At 33.5% G+C, this 20,732-nt stretch overlaps 2 protein-coding genes across 3 annotated transcripts; both read right to left on the bottom strand.

Annotated features, from left to right (window-relative positions):
* On the bottom strand, window positions 628-1,829 carry LOC18612004. Its single transcript, XM_007048556.2, has 3 exons — window positions 1,602-1,829; window positions 1,176-1,475; window positions 628-1,080 (listed from the first exon to the last, which is right to left on the bottom strand). The coding sequence occupies exons 1-3, from the start codon at window positions 1,827-1,829 to the stop codon at window positions 628-630; spliced, it is 981 nt and encodes a 326-aa protein (XP_007048618.2).
* LOC18612002 (CCR4-NOT transcription complex subunit 11) lies at window positions 9,512-19,853 on the bottom strand. 2 transcript variants are annotated; one of them, XM_018113990.1, is made up of 12 exons: window positions 19,579-19,853; window positions 17,604-17,714; window positions 17,034-17,108; window positions 16,488-16,541; window positions 16,040-16,185; window positions 15,756-15,909; window positions 15,542-15,679; window positions 12,306-12,377; window positions 12,146-12,219; window positions 11,890-12,031; window positions 10,600-10,678; window positions 9,512-9,839 (listed from the first exon to the last, which is right to left on the bottom strand). In XM_018113990.1, the coding sequence occupies exons 1-12, from the start codon at window positions 19,738-19,740 to the stop codon at window positions 9,742-9,744; spliced, it is 1,305 nt and encodes a 434-aa protein (XP_017969479.1). In that variant the 5' UTR covers window positions 19,741-19,853; the 3' UTR covers window positions 9,512-9,741. The 2 variants fall into 2 exon arrangements, with proteins under 2 accessions (XP_017969479.1, XP_017969480.1); XM_018113991.1 differs by lacking the exon at window positions 10,600-10,678.

Genomic DNA, 20,732 nt, shown 5'->3' with positions numbered 1-20,732 from the left:
TGAACTCAAAGTGATTAGAACCCTAAATAACTTGAATTTAATTTCTTCGACCAATGACCCAATTTCAATCCAAACCCAACTTGGCCTATCCAATTATCACTTCTAGATTTGCTAAATTCGTTTTTCATTGGTTTGAGCTAAACTATTTATTTACCTCTTATGCGCGTGGGTTTTTTTTTTTTTAAAAAAAAAAGGAAAAATGGCTAAGGTAAGTTATTGATCATATTTTAGTGGAAATATAAAGGATAACTCACTAATTAGTGATCTAAGATAATATCTTTGGCAATTTGTTTTAATACTATTTTAAATAAAATATATAGATATAAGAATTATTGTATCTATCTAAGAAAATTGGGTTAATTATGTAATTAAATAAACAAAAGGCTTTCATTTCATAACTGAACTAAAAAAAGTGTGGAATTTTATACCCAAAAGCTGTTTATCGTTGTGCCCATATATCTCACATTCTCGGGATGAGGTGTGCTTGAATTAATAAGAACTAACTATATGTTACGTGAGTGGAACTTTTTTCTTTTGAAAATTAGGCTTTTTGTATTGATCTCATGAATATATACAAAGCACAAAAAAAGAGATTAGCTAACGTGGCTTTCCCTTAACACCGACAGATTAGCAACACACACTTCGTGTGAGAAAAGCTAATTCATCTCCTGTACTATCAACAACAACATCGTCCCCTATAACCCACATCAAGTCACTTTGCCTTCTTATTCCAGTTTTTGCAAGATTATCTGCCACTGTATTTGCAGATCGTGGCACTTTCCTCACGATCCAACTCCCTATCTTAGATTTGAGCCTTTCAATCTTCATGACTAAGCTTCTTAGTCTCCACGGCACCTGCTGGGAGTTTAACACCCATGTGGCAGCATTATAGGAATCACTTTCAAAACTAATGTTTTGTTCTTGCCCAATCAGAGCTGCAATGATCTGAAAACCTTCCAAGAGAGCCATCAGTTCAGCAGCATTAGAGTCCGTCACTCCCACAGATTTAGAGAAAATAAGCAGCATGCTGCCTTTGTCAGTCCTGAGGACGCCCCCCATTCCAGCCTCCCCGGGCATCCCCTAGTAGTAGCATTAACGTTACACTTCAAACTCCCATGCGGTGGTTCTTTCCACATCAGGATCAGTTTATCTTTTTCAGCTTTGATGGTGTTTACACCACATCTAGGATCCCTAATTAAGTCTGGAACAAAAAGGTTAAGTTGAGGCCACTTGGCCTTCACCCACCATGCAAGTCTCAATTTAATTAACCCGAAAGTCTCCTCGCTATTCCACATCTTACCTTTGAACACCATTTCACTAGGGGAAAGCCAAATGGACCAGTCAATGGCGTGAAAAGCCATTTTCCACACCTTCCCGTTTTTCAGGCCACTCCCCAATTCACACCACGATTGGAAACAAATAATTGGGTTTTCATGCATAACCCATTTAACATTCCAGAATCCACAGCACCAATACTACAATTTCCAAGTCTCAGAGCATGAGAAAAATAACTAGTTAATAGATTCCATACATCATCTACACAACAGGCAGTACGCAGTGTTCTAGTTAATGATTCCCCTGACAGCAAGGTCTTGACGTACCGCCAGCCTCCCTTTCAATAATTGCCAGCAGAAGCACTCCACTTTATGGGGAGCCAATCCTTCCCATAACTCCTTCCACACATTAGAACTAACGTTGTTTTGCATTAGGACTGCGTGGCAAAAGGATTTAGTGGCATAATTCCCGCTGATGTTTCTGCTCCAAATGAGGTTATCTTTGAATTGCTCATGTAAAACTTGCCTAGATAACAGATTCAAGAACTCTTCCATTGCTGCTCTTCTCAGTCAAAGACTCTTCTTCTCAAGCCAACACTCCACACCCATTGATTATCCACCCATCTGCCAAATTCCTTAATCTTACCCACTTTGTTGATGACCAAAGCGAAAATTCTAGGAAATTGGACATGAAGCGGGGCTCTGATATCCACTGATCCTTCCAGAAATTAATATGCTTTCCGTTCCCCACCATATAACACGTACCTTCTACACTGAATTACGTTAGTGGAACTTAGTTTCCAAGTAATCAAGATATGAAGAGGTTAGGAGAATACTTGTACTTTTGTTAAAAGTCGTTAATTCTTTTTATTTGTAATTATCCAATCATAACAAAAACTTATTTAAAAATCCACCACTGATTGAGAATTATGATTAGTCTATCGTAGTACAATTAAGAGTGTGTAAACGATTATTTTGATTAACTCGGTTTTAGATATCTAATAACTGAACTAACAGAACTTATATTTAAAAATAATCAAAATTAAACCGAACTAATTGAAACTGAACTAATTCGGTTGGTTCAATTCGATTTCCAAAAACTAAACTTGACAAATTTTTTTTGTTTGTATACATTTATTTATGCTGTATTTTTTTAATAAATCAATACTACAAAAATATTAAAAATGATAATAAAAAATTATAACAAATAAGATAAATACTCATATAATTAAAGAGGAACTAAAAAGAAGATATTAGGTTTATGATTTATTTTTCATGTAAAATCCCCATAATACTCTTGCTTAACTTCGATTAGAAATTTTTCTAATCGAAATCGAATCGAATTAATTTTAATAACCGAACTATCATAATCGAACTATCTAAAAAACCGAACTAACCGAACTGAAAAGCTGAACTCATTTTGGTTCGATTTGATTGTTCGGTTCGATTTACGTTTGCTTACCCCTAAGTACAATAATTATACAATAATTGAAAAGAATATACTCTCCATTTGAGTTGTTGACAGGTCATTTACTAATTAGGGGCTCATTTTGGAGAAAGAAAGAGATAAGCAACCCTATAATTCCTTTAAACAAAATAAAATCACAACTCTTAATATTCTAGCCATTGGAGGAAAATTAAGATTAGTAATATTGAAATAAAAATAAAAGAGGGGCATAATTAAGAAGATATATAATGAGTAATGGCATGAAATCATGAAGAGAATCGTTATAATTAATTTCCCATGAAAAAAATCTTGATAATCTTACATTAAATCTACAGTTAAATTGGTTGTAGTACTTGGCCTCAAAAATTGGTGTCAGATTGCAACAGTTAGCTTGATCAGTGCGCTTTCGCTGCAAATTTTAGGCTCGGGATAAAAATCCTAGTAAGGCCATTCTAACAGAAACCAAACGCTTGTACAACTCTCTCACTCCTTCATCTAATGCCGTAATTTGTTCTTCCAAGCCGTTGCACCGCTTCTTAAGTTCCTCACCAGCAACCTCCACCCCACTTTTATTCCTAATTTTAATATGATGCTGTAAATCTTGAGCCACCTTAACAGCCTGTCTTAACTCGCATAGCATCATGGACGAATTGTTACCAGCTAATTTCCGACCCTTGAGTTGCTTGTGTAACTCGTGCAAAGAAAGTGACCAAGATGTCGGTATTGACGACTGAGAACAATACTCATTTGTTGGTAGACGTTTTGATTTGAATGATAGAGCAGTTCCGAGAACAACACAAGCCATCAAGGCCATGGCCATGGAGCCATTCAAAATCTCACCATATTCTGAATTATCTTGCTGTTTAGCGACCTTCTTCCTTGACATTTTGCTCGAACTTGAGCGGCTGTTATACTTATTGTCCGGTATCTCTCGAAATCTTCTCTCCATGGCCTCCCATGAGGACTCCAACAAGCCTAGTGCTCGAGCTAAAGTGGTTGGAGTAGGCCCCTGAAGCAAATGGGAGACTACCCTTAGCGACTTTGCATACTCTTGAATGACCTGCATCTTTTCTGATAACTGGTTGCATGCGTCGAGCACTGTGACATTATCTTCCAGATAAGTTTCCACGATTGCTCGATCTGAATGTCGAAAATCAATGGGTTTTAGGGAGTCCAAGGCTATGGTCTGGGTGGTGGTTGAGGCGTGGAGCGCATGAAGAAACCAAGTGGCGCAAAGGAATGCAGATTCAGAAGCGGAAACTGGTTGTGAGAGCAAGCAATGAAGCAGTGGTTGGAGTTGTTGGCCAAAAGGGGTGGTGACAGGCGAAGGAGCCACAACCGCAGTGGCAGAGGCCCTTCGGAGAAACGCAAATGGCTTCATGGCTTTGGTGTTTGATTAGCTTTTTCTCAGTTCAATCGAGTTTTGTAAGGGAATGCAAGAGTCAAGCGTATAAAAAGGGGTGCACTTCCCAAGCGGAACTTGTCACTTACGTCACCCTTCATGTTCAGTTCAACAAGCACTTGACAAGAGCCAAAGTCTACCATATCTTGCCTAATAGCGTAAGAAAAAAGAAACGGAAATTGCGTGACGGTAACACGTGTCAGGAACCCAGCATCAGAAGATCGAGGAACGTAGATGTTTGCAAACTGCGATTGGAGCATATAGGCAAGGGTGAAGCCCACCATCTTGTCTGTCTCGTTGGTTGTGCCCTTGAACATATTTAAAACGTCACTAAAAATCACAAACCGGTTTTATATTATTGATCATAACTGAGCTGTCTTATCTAACGTGGTCGCCTACGGAGCAACCACGTATACCATCACTGCCTGCTCCTTTCCGGATTTCCATTATTGGTGCCTTGTTTCTTAATTCTCTAACGTAGCGTAACATAAACATACTACTAAACTAATAGTCCTCTTTTAATTTAATTGAATAAATAAAAATTTAAATAAAAACTGACAAATATTTGACGAAAAAGAATATATGAGCCGTCAGCTATGGATTAAAGGATGTGGATTTGGCTACGGCAACGTGCCCTTTTCCTAGCTGGGGAGCTAGGGATCGATCTGCTGCACCGAGACCCTTTTCCAACGTAAAAAATAGCAAATTGGATTGGCAGGTACTTCCACATGGCATGCAGTGAGTCATGCACCGAAACAACATGCTGTCTACTTGTTTGCCACGTTCAAGAATCAGGATCTCCATTGCTTTCTTTCTGTTTTGTGCACCCAAAAGCAGGATTAATCTTTTTCTACTTCTCACTGTCCTTTCCTAGTTGCAATGAAGAGCATCGTATATGTTTTCTTTTTTTGGGGTTCAAGGAACCCCATCACATTCATAATTTTGCAGGAGAGCTTTCCTATAAACCTTTCCTATGAAGGAGCTTTAGGGTAAGGTTTTTCAGTAGGGTTACAACTTATAAATTAAGATTCTTTTCAAAAATACCTCTCATACATACATAAGATGTTTTTAAAATAATTTTTTTATAATTTTAATTATTTTTAATCAATAAAAATTAATTTTAAATAAAATTACTTTTAATAAAACTAACTCTTATGTTTGGATCCGCATCTCAAATCAACTCATATCCTTTGAGTCTTCCTCGCCAGATCATTCATCTTCGGAGTATTTTTCGTCAGAAAGAAAAACTTTTAAATGTTTTAAGCATTTTGGATTAGTTTTTGATACACGAAGAAAAATTTTTGAACATTTTGAGCATTTTAAGCATTTTGGAGTGATTTTTTATACACGAAAAAAAACCTTTGAGCGTTTTGAGCATTTTAAGTATTTTGAAGTATTTTTGATGTACGAAGAAAAATCTTTAAATATTTTGAGCATTTTTCGTCAAGTAAGCATATTTGTTAATTATGTTATTAAATGGAATATAGTGTGTTGTTGGCAGTTATTGATTTTGTTAAATGAAATTTGGTGGTTTTTAGGTATTGTATAACCAATATTTAGGTATTGCGTAACTGATTGATAGGGCATTACGTGATTGATTTTTAGGTATTGCATGATTGGTTGATAAGACATTGCGTGACTTAGACATTGTATGACTAGTTAGTAGAGCATTATATGACTGGTTTTTAGACATTGTGTGATTTAGGAATTGCTTAAAAATTAATCACACAATGCCTACAACTTAGTTACATAATGCCTAAAACCAGTCACACAATGTCAACGTCACACAATACCTAAAAACCAATATAACAATGCCTAAAAACTAGTGATACAATGCCTAAAAATCAATAATGCAATGCATAATAACTAATTAATTTGCCTGATCGTAATTAGGTTTAAGTTGCCAAAGCCATACAATGTTCTAATTTATAGATATATCTAACCAATTTCAACCTCTCAACTTTAAGGTTCTATGAATATAAACCAATAAACCTAAGAACTTAAAACACATACCTTGATGTCATTTCTGCTCTTTGAGATGACAAGAGAAATAGATGGCGAGATAGAAGTATTTAGTAAGAGAGAGAATTCGAGATTTAATTTTAAAAGTTTTGTCTGAATGGCGGGATAGAGAAATTTAATTTGTCTGAAATTGTTTAAAGGACATTGTTGTCAAGTCATGTCAAAAATTGATTAAAAATAATTAAAATTATAATAAAAAATATTTTTAAATTAAGCTTATGAGAAGAATTATTTCTCACAATTTTCTCTATAAATTAAGTCATGTTATTTACTTTCCAAGGAGATTATTAAAAAGAGTGGAGTATTATTATAGTATGATTAAACTCAGACTTGAACTTAAGAATTAATTATAAGTTAAAGCTCTGGAAGACAACACCTCATCGATTGTTTAATACAAAATATCATTATAGATCCATGGCCCATGTGTAAGACCTTACTTCCTCGTTTCATATGTTTATGAACATACTTTTAGGATGAGGTTCACTACTTGAGGTATGGAGAAATGATATTTTAAATATTAAAAAAATAAAATTAAAAGTATGGTTTTGAATTAAGTATTTCATCCATGCACTCAAGTATTTAGCTCATTAGTTGATACATGATCTTTTTACCTAAAGAGTAAAGTTGGAATCCTCCCTCTCTCAATTAAAAAAAAAAACTAAGTACCTTATCAGTTAATTTTAACTTTTGAATTAAAGACTTAGTGCATTAGTTCTAAGCTCTATGGATAATATGATTATGCTTTGCGTCTGATGAATTATTAGGGTTGTTGGAAGGTAGGAAATTCAAATTTGAGGTCCTTATTTAGAAATGAGATTGATGTTAATTAATTAATAACTGTAAAATAAAAATGTCTTTCATCATTGCAAGAATACTTTCAGATGATGAGATCTTGTCTCAATTTTAAAGAAGAAAACTTTGAAATCTCCAGGTTTTAGATTATGTTTATTCATGCCTAAACTTTATCCACCTTTTAAATAATATAAAATTAAAATAAAATTTTAAATGATTTTTATTAAATTTCAAGTTTAAATGTTTTAGAAATAAACAGCTCCGTACCTGCTGATATATATATGGGTGGGTACAAATAATTTGACACTTAGATATCATGAAAGACTTAAAGATGCAGAAAATATTTTTAGAACCTAGAAGATAATATTTTATTTCTATCCATATATTCCATAATGATGGGACATTAATATCCCTAACCGTACAAAAAATTGTAATAAATTATTGATTCTTAAGTTCTAAATAATGCTTCATTTACATTTAAATAATCAAACTGTGCCCACCAAAGGCAAGAGGAATCCAGGCAGCTTTTGGTTTCATAATATTATTATTAATTGCTTTTTTCTTTATTTTTTCATTTTCCTTTCAATATAAAAAACTTCTGATTTGAAAGATTAGAATTACTACTCAAATCTTGCCAAAAAAGCTTTTGGTCTTGGCTTTGGTAGGTGACTTTTCTCTAAATTTACCCCCCCCTTAAAGAGAATTATTCTTGTAGGATACATGAACCCATCCAGTACTTTGAAACTTGAGGCCTACAATTTTCAATGTATATTTTTATTTATTAATTTATTTTTCTTTGGAGAGATAGTTCAAAGGTAAAAGGAAATTAAAGAGGTGAAAAAGAGATTCAATTTGGTTTTCTTAATGTCAATGTTTAACAATGACAAAAGTTGTGATAAAAATATATTTACTTTCATTTCGATTTATTATGGTTGCCCCAGCTATCTCCATTGATAAAGGGTTTAAACTATATTTTTTGCTTTCATTTGTTATCACATGTTAAAGTATAGTTTTTCTTTAACTTTATTATTCATTGCGACGTTGTATAAGACCATTAATTTATTGGACATATATCAAATTTATCATTATACAATAATAAATGTTAAATTTTGTTATTATATTTCAATTGTGTTAAACTCTATCTTTATTCTCTTATTCTAATTGATTCCTAGACCAAAATAAACTATGAAATAATATTTCAAAAAATAATCCATTCATTTATAGTTTAAATAATTTTGTAAAAGCAAAAATTGTGAATGAAGGAGAAAAAAGAGTAGGGGAGAATGGCTATGCCTATAAGCTTGACGATTTGTCCACGACCAAAAAGAGAAAATCATTTATATTTTTTATATGTAAATGAAGAAAATAAATAAATAAAAATTGACCGGACACCACCCGACAGTGGCTAATCAATATGTTGAGCCAATCTATGTAGGACGGACCAAGTGACTGAATATGTTGAGCTGGACCAACACTTAATCGAGAGTGCCCCCTTTGGCTGTGCTTAGCCTTGATATCTAAGCTATATAGCGAGGGTGACAAGCTCAAGGCACTGAGATGCAGGCATTCTTCCTACTCTTCTTTAAAACTTATTTAATTTGCATAATCAATATATTTCATAAATTACTCTTTTATCATTAATTTTTGTTCACAAATCAACCATAATTGAAGTATAAAAACAAAATTCAACATTAAGCAAACAGTACAATGACAACTTGTAGCATTCATCCCTTACTTTAATATCTGGTCTTCCAACTGTGGTTACTGATTAATTTTTTCTTACCATAAATTTTCAAGGAAAAAAAAAAGGTCAAGCTTGCATTCATCATTTCTTTTCTTGAGATAATCTATTGAGTGACTTGAAATGAATTTATCGTGCGGCTGTCTTTTAACTATATTTTTTTTATTTAATACCCTTTGGCGTATTATAGATTTCCCTCTTTATTTGTTTTGTCTATTTATGGTTGGAGATTATCTTTTAAATTTGCGTTAGATTCATTTCAATGTACCAAAGCCCTTATAAATTGAATCAAGCAAATAGAGTTTATTTTATGAATTTGAGTGCGTTTCATGAATTTATATTTAATATATTATAAATGTATAGTATTTATATATATCGTCAATTAATCAGTGTCATTTCATAAATACAAAGAGTAAAAATTTAAAATTCATAAAAATAAATATTTTTAAAATTATGAATACTTATTTCTCAATTTTTGAATTTATTTATAACAAAATGGCAGCATTTGATTTATTAATAATGTATAGATTTTATAAAAGATTAATACATCAAATCAAGTTAACAAGGAATATCGAAGGCTTGCTAAAGTAGAAGGTACAGTGAATTTCCGATCAACATCACTTGCCTAACAGAATGTGCGTCTGTAACCCTTAGATCAACCTTTTCCTACTTTATGCTTCTATTATTCATCCCAAGGCATCCTGATTAGACATGAAATGCAATGTCCAGTTGCATATCGTATCCCCTTAGTTATAGTTTTAGCTAATTAGTTCATTTTTTTTATTGTAATTTCAAGATTGACCCATTACAAAAAATAGGTATACACGAGAACATTTTCCAAGAAGAGTGAGTTTTCTCATCATTTTAAGTTGATTTTATTAGAGCATGGACACATATGCTTATAGATGCTAGAATAGTACCACCTTATTCTGTTTATAACGACCAAAGTGCAACTGGTACGTAAAATTTGTGGCCCTTGAAAAGCTAAAGGAGCAGTAATCAGACCCCAAAGGACAACGATACTATCTACACTGTAGAAAATCGAGTTTACAAAAGGGATCATTTATTCTAAGGTTTTCAAAAGCCTAAACAAACCGGCTGCTTCTCTAATCCTTGAAAACTCGATGCAGAAGGCTTGAACTTCAATAAAGAGATCCTTAACTGCAAATACCAAAACATCAAATCCAAACATGCTCAACTTTCAGCAACAAGTAAATCATGCATATGACATAGATATCCCAATAACAGAGCATTAAGAAAAGAAACGAAGAAATAACCAGACACTGATTACATGCAATGTATGTTATTAATATAAAATCATAGATTAATATCTAAAGATGATAACTAGACAGATCAAATATTTGTCGGTGGTGAATGGTAACTCGTTAAGAAATTCTTCATAACCATGTACCACTATGCAATCACTTCCACGATAACAGCCAGTCAAATAGCAAACACACTCCTAGAACTACTACAAGGCCACTCCAGAACTTGGAAGGAAAGAAATAACCATGAAGTAACATCACTATTGGTATTCAAATTAATGGATTATTATTTTACATACCAGGGGAAGAGTTCAAAACCTTCACAGGCAGAGCTATAATTTTGCAACATACCCAATAGAGCAACATAAAAGGCCAGCATCACAAACACACGCACACACACAGGCGCACACGAGCAGAGAGACAGACAGACACACACACGCACACACAAAAAACCCTTATATTGTCATTATCAGACAACATTAGAGCATTTCTCCCATATTTATTTATTTCTTATGGCCAACTCTCGTCTTTAATTTAGTTGCCAAATGGAATAACCTAATAATAAGCATCTAATCATGTCTGCGTATATGTTCATGTTGTACATTAAATGACAAATACTACAACATCTTTGCCTACAAGAGAAATACCATACTCACCATCAATTATTCTGTTTCTGATTAAACTCTGTAAGAAAACACATACAAGTCGCACAAGCCTGTTCTGCATGTACTTATCCTGAAATTTAAAATGATTGTAACAGGTGACTCACAAACACATACATCATTATAGCACACACTTCAAAATGAAAAAAAAAATACATACCAACAAGAGCGCGCTAAGAAAACATCCAGTACTCATAAAAAATCATATCATTCCATACAAGGAGATACTAAAATTAGATCAAACCTTCAAATATTGAGCAAAAAAAAAAATCAAACCTTCAAATAGAGAAAGGAAGTTTCTTAGTAGACCTGAAGAATCAAAGAAATCAACCAGTAGCTAAACTAAATGGGTCTCGATCAAGTGAAAAGAAATCATGACTCAAATGAAAAATAAGGTAAAAACTTGGAAGAAACACTTTGAATTTTTATGGTGAGGTAGATAAGAAAAACAACAATAAGAAAATGGGGGAAAAAAGAAAAAATTTAGAAAAGAGAAGAAAACAGGACAATCAAACATGTCGTCAAATTATAAGCACAACAAGCTTAATGTTAATGGAGACATGGCATCAATATGACAGTTGACAAAGCCGATTTCATAACCTTTCTAGCAGGTGACCCACAAATAGATTTGGTTGTGATGTATTTCTTAAAATTCTGGCTATTTGATTGCTGAAATTAGAAGAATGGAATATTTAGTTAAGAGAATAAAACTCAAAAAGTAATTTTTGAAATTTGCCCTTGTTATAAGTTAAAAACAACATTTATATAACAGATAGAGAAGCTGTTAGTACTGCCCTCTTCCCTAATCCCTTCTACATGTAAAGGCAAACAACACTGTCAGATGTCTACATAGAATATCTTGGAAAGGTTTAAGGGACTTTTCCATCAATTAATGAGGATTTCTCAAGGAACTTTAAATGGCCTGAGAAATGACTGCTAATATTTAGTAATCTTTTCCATAATAGTCTTGCCTTCCTCTTAATAATGTCTCTATAGTCTTTCTTAAGGCCACATTCTTCACCCTGTCAAATACCTACATTGTCATCCTTTCTCTACCAACCATGTGATATCACCAACCCATTAGAATTAATTCCAGAACCCCACACAAGTGCAGGAGACAGGTCCTAGATGAATTTTTTTCATCTTCAATTACAAAGCATGTCCCACATATTACAATAACCAAACCAGTTGGTTAAAAGAAAAAACAAAAACAAAATATACAACACACAGACACATAATATATACATCCATACATCCATACATATATTAATATATGGGAAGTACCTTGATGTTCTCGCAGGATGATATACAATTAGTTATGTACATACGTACAAATTCCTTTGGAAGTTCAACCGCAGTTGTGAGCCTGTTCACAACTTCCATGGAGTGTAGACTCATGTCCATGTTAACAAGAACTGTAAAATAGCTGGATACACAATTCCATGTGTATGTACACAGAAAAAGAAACTTCAGATGTTAGAAAGAGAATGTTGATTGCAATGTATTAAACAGAAATTTCACTGATTCAGCAAATGCATACTCAGAAATTTCAGGAGAATTTATCAACTTGGTCAGAACCTCTACAGCAATAAGCGGATTGTTTTCCACCAATTCCTGAAATTATGGGGGTTAAATGTCAAGGCAGCAGTACTATATTCTATATGTTACACGCCAAACTGTAGAATTTTCAAATAACATACAGGTAGCTTCCTTGGAGTCAATCCACAGTGATATACAAGCTTGGGGTCATTAGCTAGCTCCACCAGGACTTGCTGAACAGAAAAGACAAGTTCAGTCTTGTTTCCACCACAGAATCATCAGTGTGACAAATAGTAAAAGCAAGTCGAGGTTAAATCATTAGCAAAATGTATTCATAATAGCATTTAATAAGCAACTTGTGCTTTTTTCTATAAATAAGATGAACTATGTTAAACAAGCTGCCGCTTTACAGTAAGCATATTTTAACATATACTTTAGTGGAATCTAGATCCAAAGACACAAACTCAATTTTTTATTTGGTTTACCTTTTAGACCAACTTATCCAAAGTTACTCAAATACACCAAGCACAATATTCAAACAAAACCTACTCGTTAACACTTCATATAAAGCCAGATATTGCTAGAACAGTTTTAATGTATCAAAACATGTATACCTCTTCCAACGAATGTAAATCAGAATACTTCCCCATCTTGAATAGAGCCATCTGGTGTCAAATAGATTTAAATAAGAAAAGCTTAACTGTTTCTTTAGGTAATTTACCAACAAAGGGATTCTTTCTCGGACAGGACATGTAAGGATTTCTTCATGATAACACATAGAAACTGAGACATAATGCATCTCACTTAAACAGGTGAGATTACTTGGTACTACATTATTACTTAAGACAGACATCTTAAAGTGGCAGATCCAACTATCAAACTCAAACTGGAGTGATCATACAGATTGTCATTGACTCAATCCCCTTTACCGGCTAATTCTTTGAATGTGTTGCTTTACATCATTGTAACAGAAGGGCTAAAACCAAGATTAGTACCTAAATGTTCAATGTAGCATACAAAATTTAAGGTGATTCAATTAAAGATTACCTTGTCAATTTGGTTCAGTAAAGGCAGATCAGTCATGAAATAGAGCACATTCATACACGTGCCATCAAGTCACATGAGTAGTGAAGATATTAGAGGTTCTGCTAATGTGGTAAAATAGTTAATCAATTATTACAGCACACAATTAGTCCAATCAATCATATAAATATGATTATTTAATTTGAAAATTATCTTAAAACATTTGACAATTCACATTCAGTCATCCTCTCTCACTTCTCTCAACTTTTCTGTCCTTGTGTCTCCAATGCCACCAATGATAACCATTTGCGACCATAAAAGGCACACTATAAGTTCATGTGATTGATCAAGCCATATTTCTGATCACCTATTCATAATTTCTGGTTTTAGTTCCTTACTTCCTCATGTTATATAATTTGCCAAACAAAATCAAGCTTAACATTTAGAGCAGCAAAATCTTAACCATATCTCATCACCATATGATAGCAACTAAAATCAGCCATTTGGAGAAGGACGAGGAGGAGAAGAAAACAGAGAGAGATTTGGATATGCAAAAACAGTGAAAGCTCTAGCCTCATTGCAACACTATAGAACAGTAACAGTGCCAAGTTTCACCCTAGCCAAGTACTGCTAATTCATGTCATAGGCAGCAAAGTAACTTTCTAGCAAAATTTTTTTTTAAAAAAAAAGAAGCCCTATACAACCCTCCCAACCCACACCCAACCCCTGTTAAGAAGTAATAAAAAAATTAACACCCATGAACCAGTGACGTTCAAACCAAATTTTTAAAGGATTAATACCCTAAACACTGCTGGAAGAGTTTAAATACTCCACAAACAAATTTAATTTGATCAACACATGTCCATTTAACTATATCCGTTAACTTAATAATTTGATGTAGACTTCCCTTTCATAGATCAATGGATTTGTGACAAACATATAAACCTGCTTGTGGAGTTTTTAATTTCCACCAACAGTTAATATAATAACAGTCCATTTTTTATAACTACCAATCAACCACATACAGGTGCAATCAAAAGAGATTAGAATCTAACCAAGCCTTTTCCCATTACATGGATATATCATGCCACTTGGGACCATATAACTATTTAGAACCATATCCACAATAAGTTCAGTAAATATGAGAACTTTTCTTTAATATAGTTTCCACCTGTCCTCTTTGGTCTTGATTTCCCCCTCCTGAAATAGGTATCCTCCATTAAATCACATCCTTTCAGAAGAGCATTTTTAGGTCTCCTCTTTACTTGTATAAACCACCTTGAACATGTTACCCTAATTTTGTGCCGGAGGGGCAACCGACACATATAAATACACACAAAAAGAGAAAAAGAAGAGCCCAAACAGGGAAAAAAGAACTTAGAATGACCATGGAAGTGCATGAGCCAGTTGTGCGCAAATGGATAGAAAGGTTGCAAGCCAGAAGAATGAACAAAGGGAGAAAAAAGGGGGAAAATAAAAAATAAAAATAAAAAAAGACACGGGCAAAATAATCAGCTGCAAATGGCAGCACTCAAGAAGCAAGGGAGTGAGCAAAATGGTCTCTGTCAGTGGACAGAGAAGGAAAGGAAGGCAAATAACCCAAATGCTTTTCTTTTAGTAAAAATTAGGTCAAGTCAAGTTTATTGTTTGGGTAATTAGTTTGACTTCTGTTAAATTTTAAATTTTACTACTGGAAGACTCATGGCACATAAATGCAATAGGTACATTTTAGCCACATAGTGCCACAATTAGCCAGTAAAAGGTGCATGCGTACAGATGCAAACTACTCTGCCACTAAGCCACCAGAATGAAACCAAGTTCGTAAGATGAAGGCTTTAATTGGACAGAATCAAATGTTAGATTCTACAATGAACATCTTCCTGACAGTTAGATCCTAATTGGGGGCTTTTGTTCTTATAAAAAAGTTGATCACACCAGCATCAGTCCCACCACCAAACCAGTTAACCTGATAATAGAAATGTAAACTTGATGAAGAATAATTTACTCAGGTGTTCCAGCCTGGTTGGCTTCTTGAATAAGCCTGGTTGGCCAACCATTCAATTGCCTCTATGCTATGAGAGAAGTCCATGATATTAAAGTTGTTAAGGTTCACCAATTAAAGTCTGAATATTTACTTAACACACAACTTAAGCTGTTTTAGAACGCAGGTTTTGTTATACCACCCAAGTATCATGAACGTTTAAATTCAGTGATATTTATTAGAAGCAGTCTCAATGGACTAATCACTCGATGCAAACAAGAGCAGGTCTGTCAAATCTAAGACCAAAACAATGATGCCATGCAACTTTTACATAAATAAAAGCATAAGATATGCTTACTAGATGTACAAATATGATATTAAAGGGTATTAAACCTCTTGTTGGTTAGGTGCAAGTGGTCCCTTCAAAGCTTTTGCGATTAAGTCTCTCACAGCTGCTCCTCTGCTAGTATCAGCACACATCCCTTGATCCCATTGAAGCTCATGATTGTTATCAGGGTTGAGCCACACAAGCTGAAAAATGGTTGACAGGTAAAACAGGTGAACTCCACTAACCAATTAAATAACAGCCCCTGAGAAAATGTTTTACCTCCTTCTCATCCACTGGGAACCTAGGTGGAACAGGCCTGATCCAATGAGGAGCTAACCCCTCCAATGACAAATTCGCTATCAATCCACTTAGGGCTTCATCTCTGTCCCCAGATCCAAGTTTAGGTTTGGCTCCAGGTTGCAGCAAATCCAAGCTAATGAGAAAAATGTGAATTACTATTTTTCAAAAAAAAAGAGAAAAAATAGAGCATGAAACAATATTAAATGGAGCATTATATAAGGAATACAAAATAACAAATGCAATAAACATCTCTAGAAACATACTCTGCTGAATTTGCATCACAACCACAGGGCAAATCAGGATCTGCCAACACATTTTTCACTGCAGTATTTTTTAATAAGCAAGAATATGGTTCTGGATGGACTTTCTCAAAATATTGTTGCTGTAACTGCTCTTGTTGTGGGAAAGTCTAATATCAAACAGATAAAATCTATCAGATGAACAGAACACTATAGATCTTAGAGGGAAAGGGTTAATAGAAAAAGGGAAGGGGGAGAGGGGAAAGATGGAAAATTGTTTTTCAACAAATGTCATTCAAGTTACTCCCCTCAACAAGAAACATGGGTTCTTTCACTAAAAACACAATTACATAGACAAAATTTGCACCAACTTGGCAGAAGAATCAAAACCTAACACAAGAAGAGCTGAACATTGATTCTTTTCATTAAAAAAAACCCACAAAACAAAGTTGTATTTACATGACTGACTTACTTGAGATGAAGGATCAAAATTGTTGATATAATCTGAAGCAGACTGTTTAAGAAACTGCATGAAAAATTCAACACCTTAATCAGCTATACATATCAGAAAGCATTTATCTAAACCAACAGCAAAAGGACAGGGACCAACTCTTACATGATAAACTCCTGCAAAAATCAACAACTAGCCATCCAAATTCCATATACACAAAAACACACTTTTACAAATTTGTGCATTTTCAAAAACCAAAATTTTTACATGTTTGGCACACCCATGTCCTGCAATCTGTCAAAATACAGAAAAATTGCTAGGACAGAGAAGTCCAAAGTAATATTCCTTTTTTCTCAATTTCATTCTTCCATTTTATGCATTTAACAGTTGAAGAAATGTAGGTTTCTGCAAGCAGATTCCTAAAATAGAAAAATATCCAAATCCCCCATGCCCTACTGTTTTGGTGATCAACATTTCTTACACATGAACATGAGTCCAAGACAATGCAACTAATTTAATAATCCCCCAACTTCTTGCAAATGGAGAGAGAGAGAGAATGAATCAAACCTCTTTATTGGAGTTGCTTAGCAAATGGAGAACAAATGCCCTCTCATATTTCTCAGCTCCATCATCACATGCAGCCTGTAAAATCCAGAAGAAATAAAAGACACACAAAAGAAAGGTATAAAAATAATAAAATAGGATTCTCTTTAAAAGGGAAAAAAAAACATGATATGGGCAACAATAATACAAGTGATGCAAGTTCAGTTTCTTTAAAAAAAGTTGTCTATTGTTCCACAATCACAAAGAAGTAAAACCTCTTTGACTAACTACGATACGCTAAATATGATAGAATAGTTGCATTCAAAGGCACAAGAAATTTCAAGTCTTCAAACAAAGCAAAATAAGATGGAAAATTTTGCAACGACAGGCTTGCCCCTAATAGCCTAGCATGTTTTCCTGAACATACCCAGAGAAATATATGGCTTTTGTTACCCTAAATAAGCAACAAATAAAGTAGGCACAATAGAGCTCTCTCAATACATGGTTATGCCTGAATATGATAATATATAAAGAGATAAAAATTTGCTGAACTTGCTAAAACAAAACATAACAAGGATAATAAACTTGGCTTACATTTACAAGAAAAGATATAAATGGGTTTGCAGCAGACTTTTGAGACGAATAGCTTCGATGAAGAATAGCACATGCAACCAATCGTTCAGTTGAACTGAGCATTATTTTATCCTGGAATTATACAAGATCCGGTTAGTCAATCAACCCAAACATGTTAGCATGACATCCTCACTTTCTGAAGAACTATTAAAAAACTTGATTAAAAGTTTCAAATTTAATCTAGTGGGCAGCACTGAACTGTGTAAGATCTAAATGCTAAACAGGGAGCTATTACATCACACAGGAAGTTACACATGGATAATATTACCTCAATCTGTATCCTTAAAGAAAAAGACACTAGTATTTTCATTATTTTCAATTGAGAAGTAGCTCACAAAAAAAAAAAAAAAGTTCAATAAAACAGGAGGGCACTATGTGCCTTCGCCTTTTCAAAGAGGTGACAGTAGGTGCCAAAGGCCTGCACCTTGCCTGGAGGGTTCCAAGGTGGTTTTAATGGCTAGAACTTGCCTTAGCTAAACCTATAATACCTGACAAGATTTAAGCTTATAGAACATGTTCTACTGGTAAAATAAAACTCAAAAACTTATAGCACATAACTGAAGCACTTCTCAATGTTCTTGTTAACCAACAATCAAATCCAAATCAGCATTTGAGATGCCCAAAAATTCTATAACAGTCAAATGACTATAGTGATATCATATATAATACATTCTAACAGTAAACTGACATAAAGTCCATTGTTAAGCTTGAACCTTAAACAATAGAAGTACAAAAGCTGAATACAAAGTAAAGAATTATCACTCACAATTTTGCTGCAAACCCAATTAAGTATCTTCAAAAGTGAAGAGATCTGGAGAAAAATAACCTAACTAAAATAGAGTCCCTTGCATTTTAGGTTATTTTTCCTCACATTCAAGAATAAAATTCCAACTTTAAATTCATTCTCTAATCTCTTCCCCTATTATACCTCCTATTAAACCAAACAAACCAAATAAAAACCTAGCAGTTAGTACTTCTTATATTATTTAGGATTTTTTTTATATGAGAGAAGCGCGAGATGGAGGAAGGTGGGTGGAAATTGGAAAGAGGAAAAAAAACTAGTTTTACTCAAATTTGATATAAGTGATTGCCTTTTTTGTCCATATTAACAAAAATAATCTTCCCAAGTAGGAAGACTTGAGGAAAAAAATAAGCGCTATGTGAATTAAGTATTGTAGATTTACAGTATAGTCCACCTATTTTTTAAAAAGAAAAACCACTTTTCAAATGCTACCATGCAATGGATTAAAACAATTTTATTCTGTCACCACTAATCCATATTTCCTACCAAGCACGGTACAGGAAAGAGAACTATCCTTCCTAAATCCCTGTCTTTCTCTTTGCAATCACTCCTACAAAGCAAAGCCTTAGAGTTTTAGGCTAATTGACAAATTAAAAGAATGCTGATGCCAATAAATCTCAGGAAGAAAAAGAAAAATGAGTGAATGATAACCATAATTTAACTCGTTAGACCAGCATGACACATTGATATCAGAAACAAACTTTCTTCTGCCAAATAAACAAAACAAACTCAACCACATAGAACCATAGATCTAAACTAATTATGAAGATTAGCAGACGCAGTGAGCATTTCTATCCGATATAAATCCTATTCCCCTGTCATTGACCCAAATTTCAAGTTCAGATTCTCTAGTACCATATTCTAACACAATGTTACCGAATTCCACCAAAAGCCACGGCAGCCAGCACAACTAAGCAAACAAACTTCTCAGTAATTCGCTAGCATTTTCATTCTAAATGGCAAGTAATAAGTTCACAGCCCCTGAACAGCTAGAATATAACTCGGAAATAAACCCTAAAAGTAGTAAGCAGATGAGATATGAGAGAAATTTCAAATCCGCAAAACCCTAAAACCCTAGAGAGAGAAGCTAAGAGAAAGGGATATTAGAAAGAGAAAGAGGAGAAGCGAAATGACCTGCAATAAAAGGGCGAGAGAATAGCAGACATTGAAATGGCGGAGCTTGGAATTGTTGAAGAATTCAGTGACTGTCTCTTCGATTGACTTTTGTTCGGACGACGATTTCAACATGTTCACTATCTGACACTGTTCTTCGAAATTCAGCATCTTCTTCCCCATTCTCTCTTCTCTCGGAATCTCTTTCTTGTAGTATTTCACACAAGAGTAAAGTTTTTCTGGAGTTTGCTCAGCTGGGAATCCACAGAAAAAGTGAAAAAGCAAAAGAACAAATATATTATAATACTACTGCTAATCTGCTACTCCATTTATAATAAACTCTTAAAATAAAAATTGATCAAAATAGCCGTAAAGTCTCTATACTAAGATATTTTATTCAATTTAATCCTTCAAAATCATAAAATTTTAATTTTTTAATTTTAAAAATTATTTCAATTTAATTTTTTTTCTTAACTACATCTAATTTTATCATTAAAAGGATGATGTTAGCGTTGACTTGACACATTTTGATGAAGTAGCACCAATATGATGGCGTGGCATGCCATGTAGCATCGAATAATGATATGGCATTATGCTGACATGTCATGTCACATAACAGATAAAAAAAATTTCAAAAAAAATATTTCATACATAAAGTCAAATTTAGATTGATAACTTATATTATATTGAAGTAAAATAATATAAAAAGACTAAATAATTTTTTTTTCTATTTATAATAGTATGAAACTTTAAAATTTATTTGACTTAGTTTTTAACTTGAGCTAATCTCAAATTCGTAAAATATGTTGATTTAGTTACAACTTTCACAATTACAAATACCGATTCCTTGAGAATTATTCAACTCTTACTTAATTTACTTTTTATTTAAATTTACTCAAAGTTTCTTATAAAACGATTTTATTTAAGTTTAAATACCACAATCAAATTCTACTAAATTTAAATTTAAATTATTAATTTGGACCTACAAGAAATTTATAAATACAAAATAAAATAGTACAAATATTTCAATTATAATTAACTCTATCAACCATAAATACAATATTTAATATAGGAAATTTCAACCTAAAAAATATAACTTGAAATATTAAACAAAATAAAAACATAAAAAATAAATAAAAATTGAAAGGGTAGAGTAGCTCAAGTTCTATGGATGT

This window comes from Theobroma cacao, chromosome 1 (assembly GCF_000208745.1).
Source record: "Theobroma cacao cultivar B97-61/B2 chromosome 1, Criollo_cocoa_genome_V2, whole genome shotgun sequence".
In the NCBI taxonomy this organism is placed as follows: Eukaryota; Viridiplantae; Streptophyta; class Magnoliopsida; order Malvales; family Malvaceae; genus Theobroma; species Theobroma cacao.
Note: the sequence above shows the minus strand (reverse complement) of the source record. Positions and strands in the feature narration are given on the sequence as shown.

What these genes read in the sequence shown, in the direction of transcription:
- LOC18612004 (XM_007048556.2), bottom strand. Translation starts at nt 1,829, where the DNA reads ATGGAAGAGTTCTTGAATCTGTTATCTAGGCAAGTTTTACATGAGCAA. An exon ending in TATTGAAAGGGAGGCTGGCG is followed by an intron (nt 1,476 to 1,601) that starts GTACGTCAAGAC and finishes TGGAAATTGTAG; the next exon opens with TATTGGTGCTGTGGATTCTG. An exon ending in TTAGGGATCCTAGATGTGGT is followed by an intron (nt 1,081 to 1,175) that starts GTAAACACCATC and finishes TGCTACTACTAG; the next exon opens with GGGATGCCCGGGGAGGCTGG.
- LOC18612002 (XM_018113990.1), bottom strand. Translation starts at nt 19,740, where the DNA reads ATGGGGAAGAAGATGCTGAATTTCGAAGAACAGTGTCAGATAGTGAAC. An exon ending in TCCCAGTGGATGAGAAGGAG is followed by an intron (nt 15,680 to 15,755) that starts GTAAAACATTTT and finishes ACCATTTTTCAG; the next exon opens with CTTGTGTGGCTCAACCCTGA. An exon ending in CATCCTGCGAGAACATCAAG is followed by an intron (nt 10,679 to 11,889) that starts GTACTTCCCATA and finishes TTTAAATTTCAG; the next exon opens with GATAAGTACATGCAGAACAG.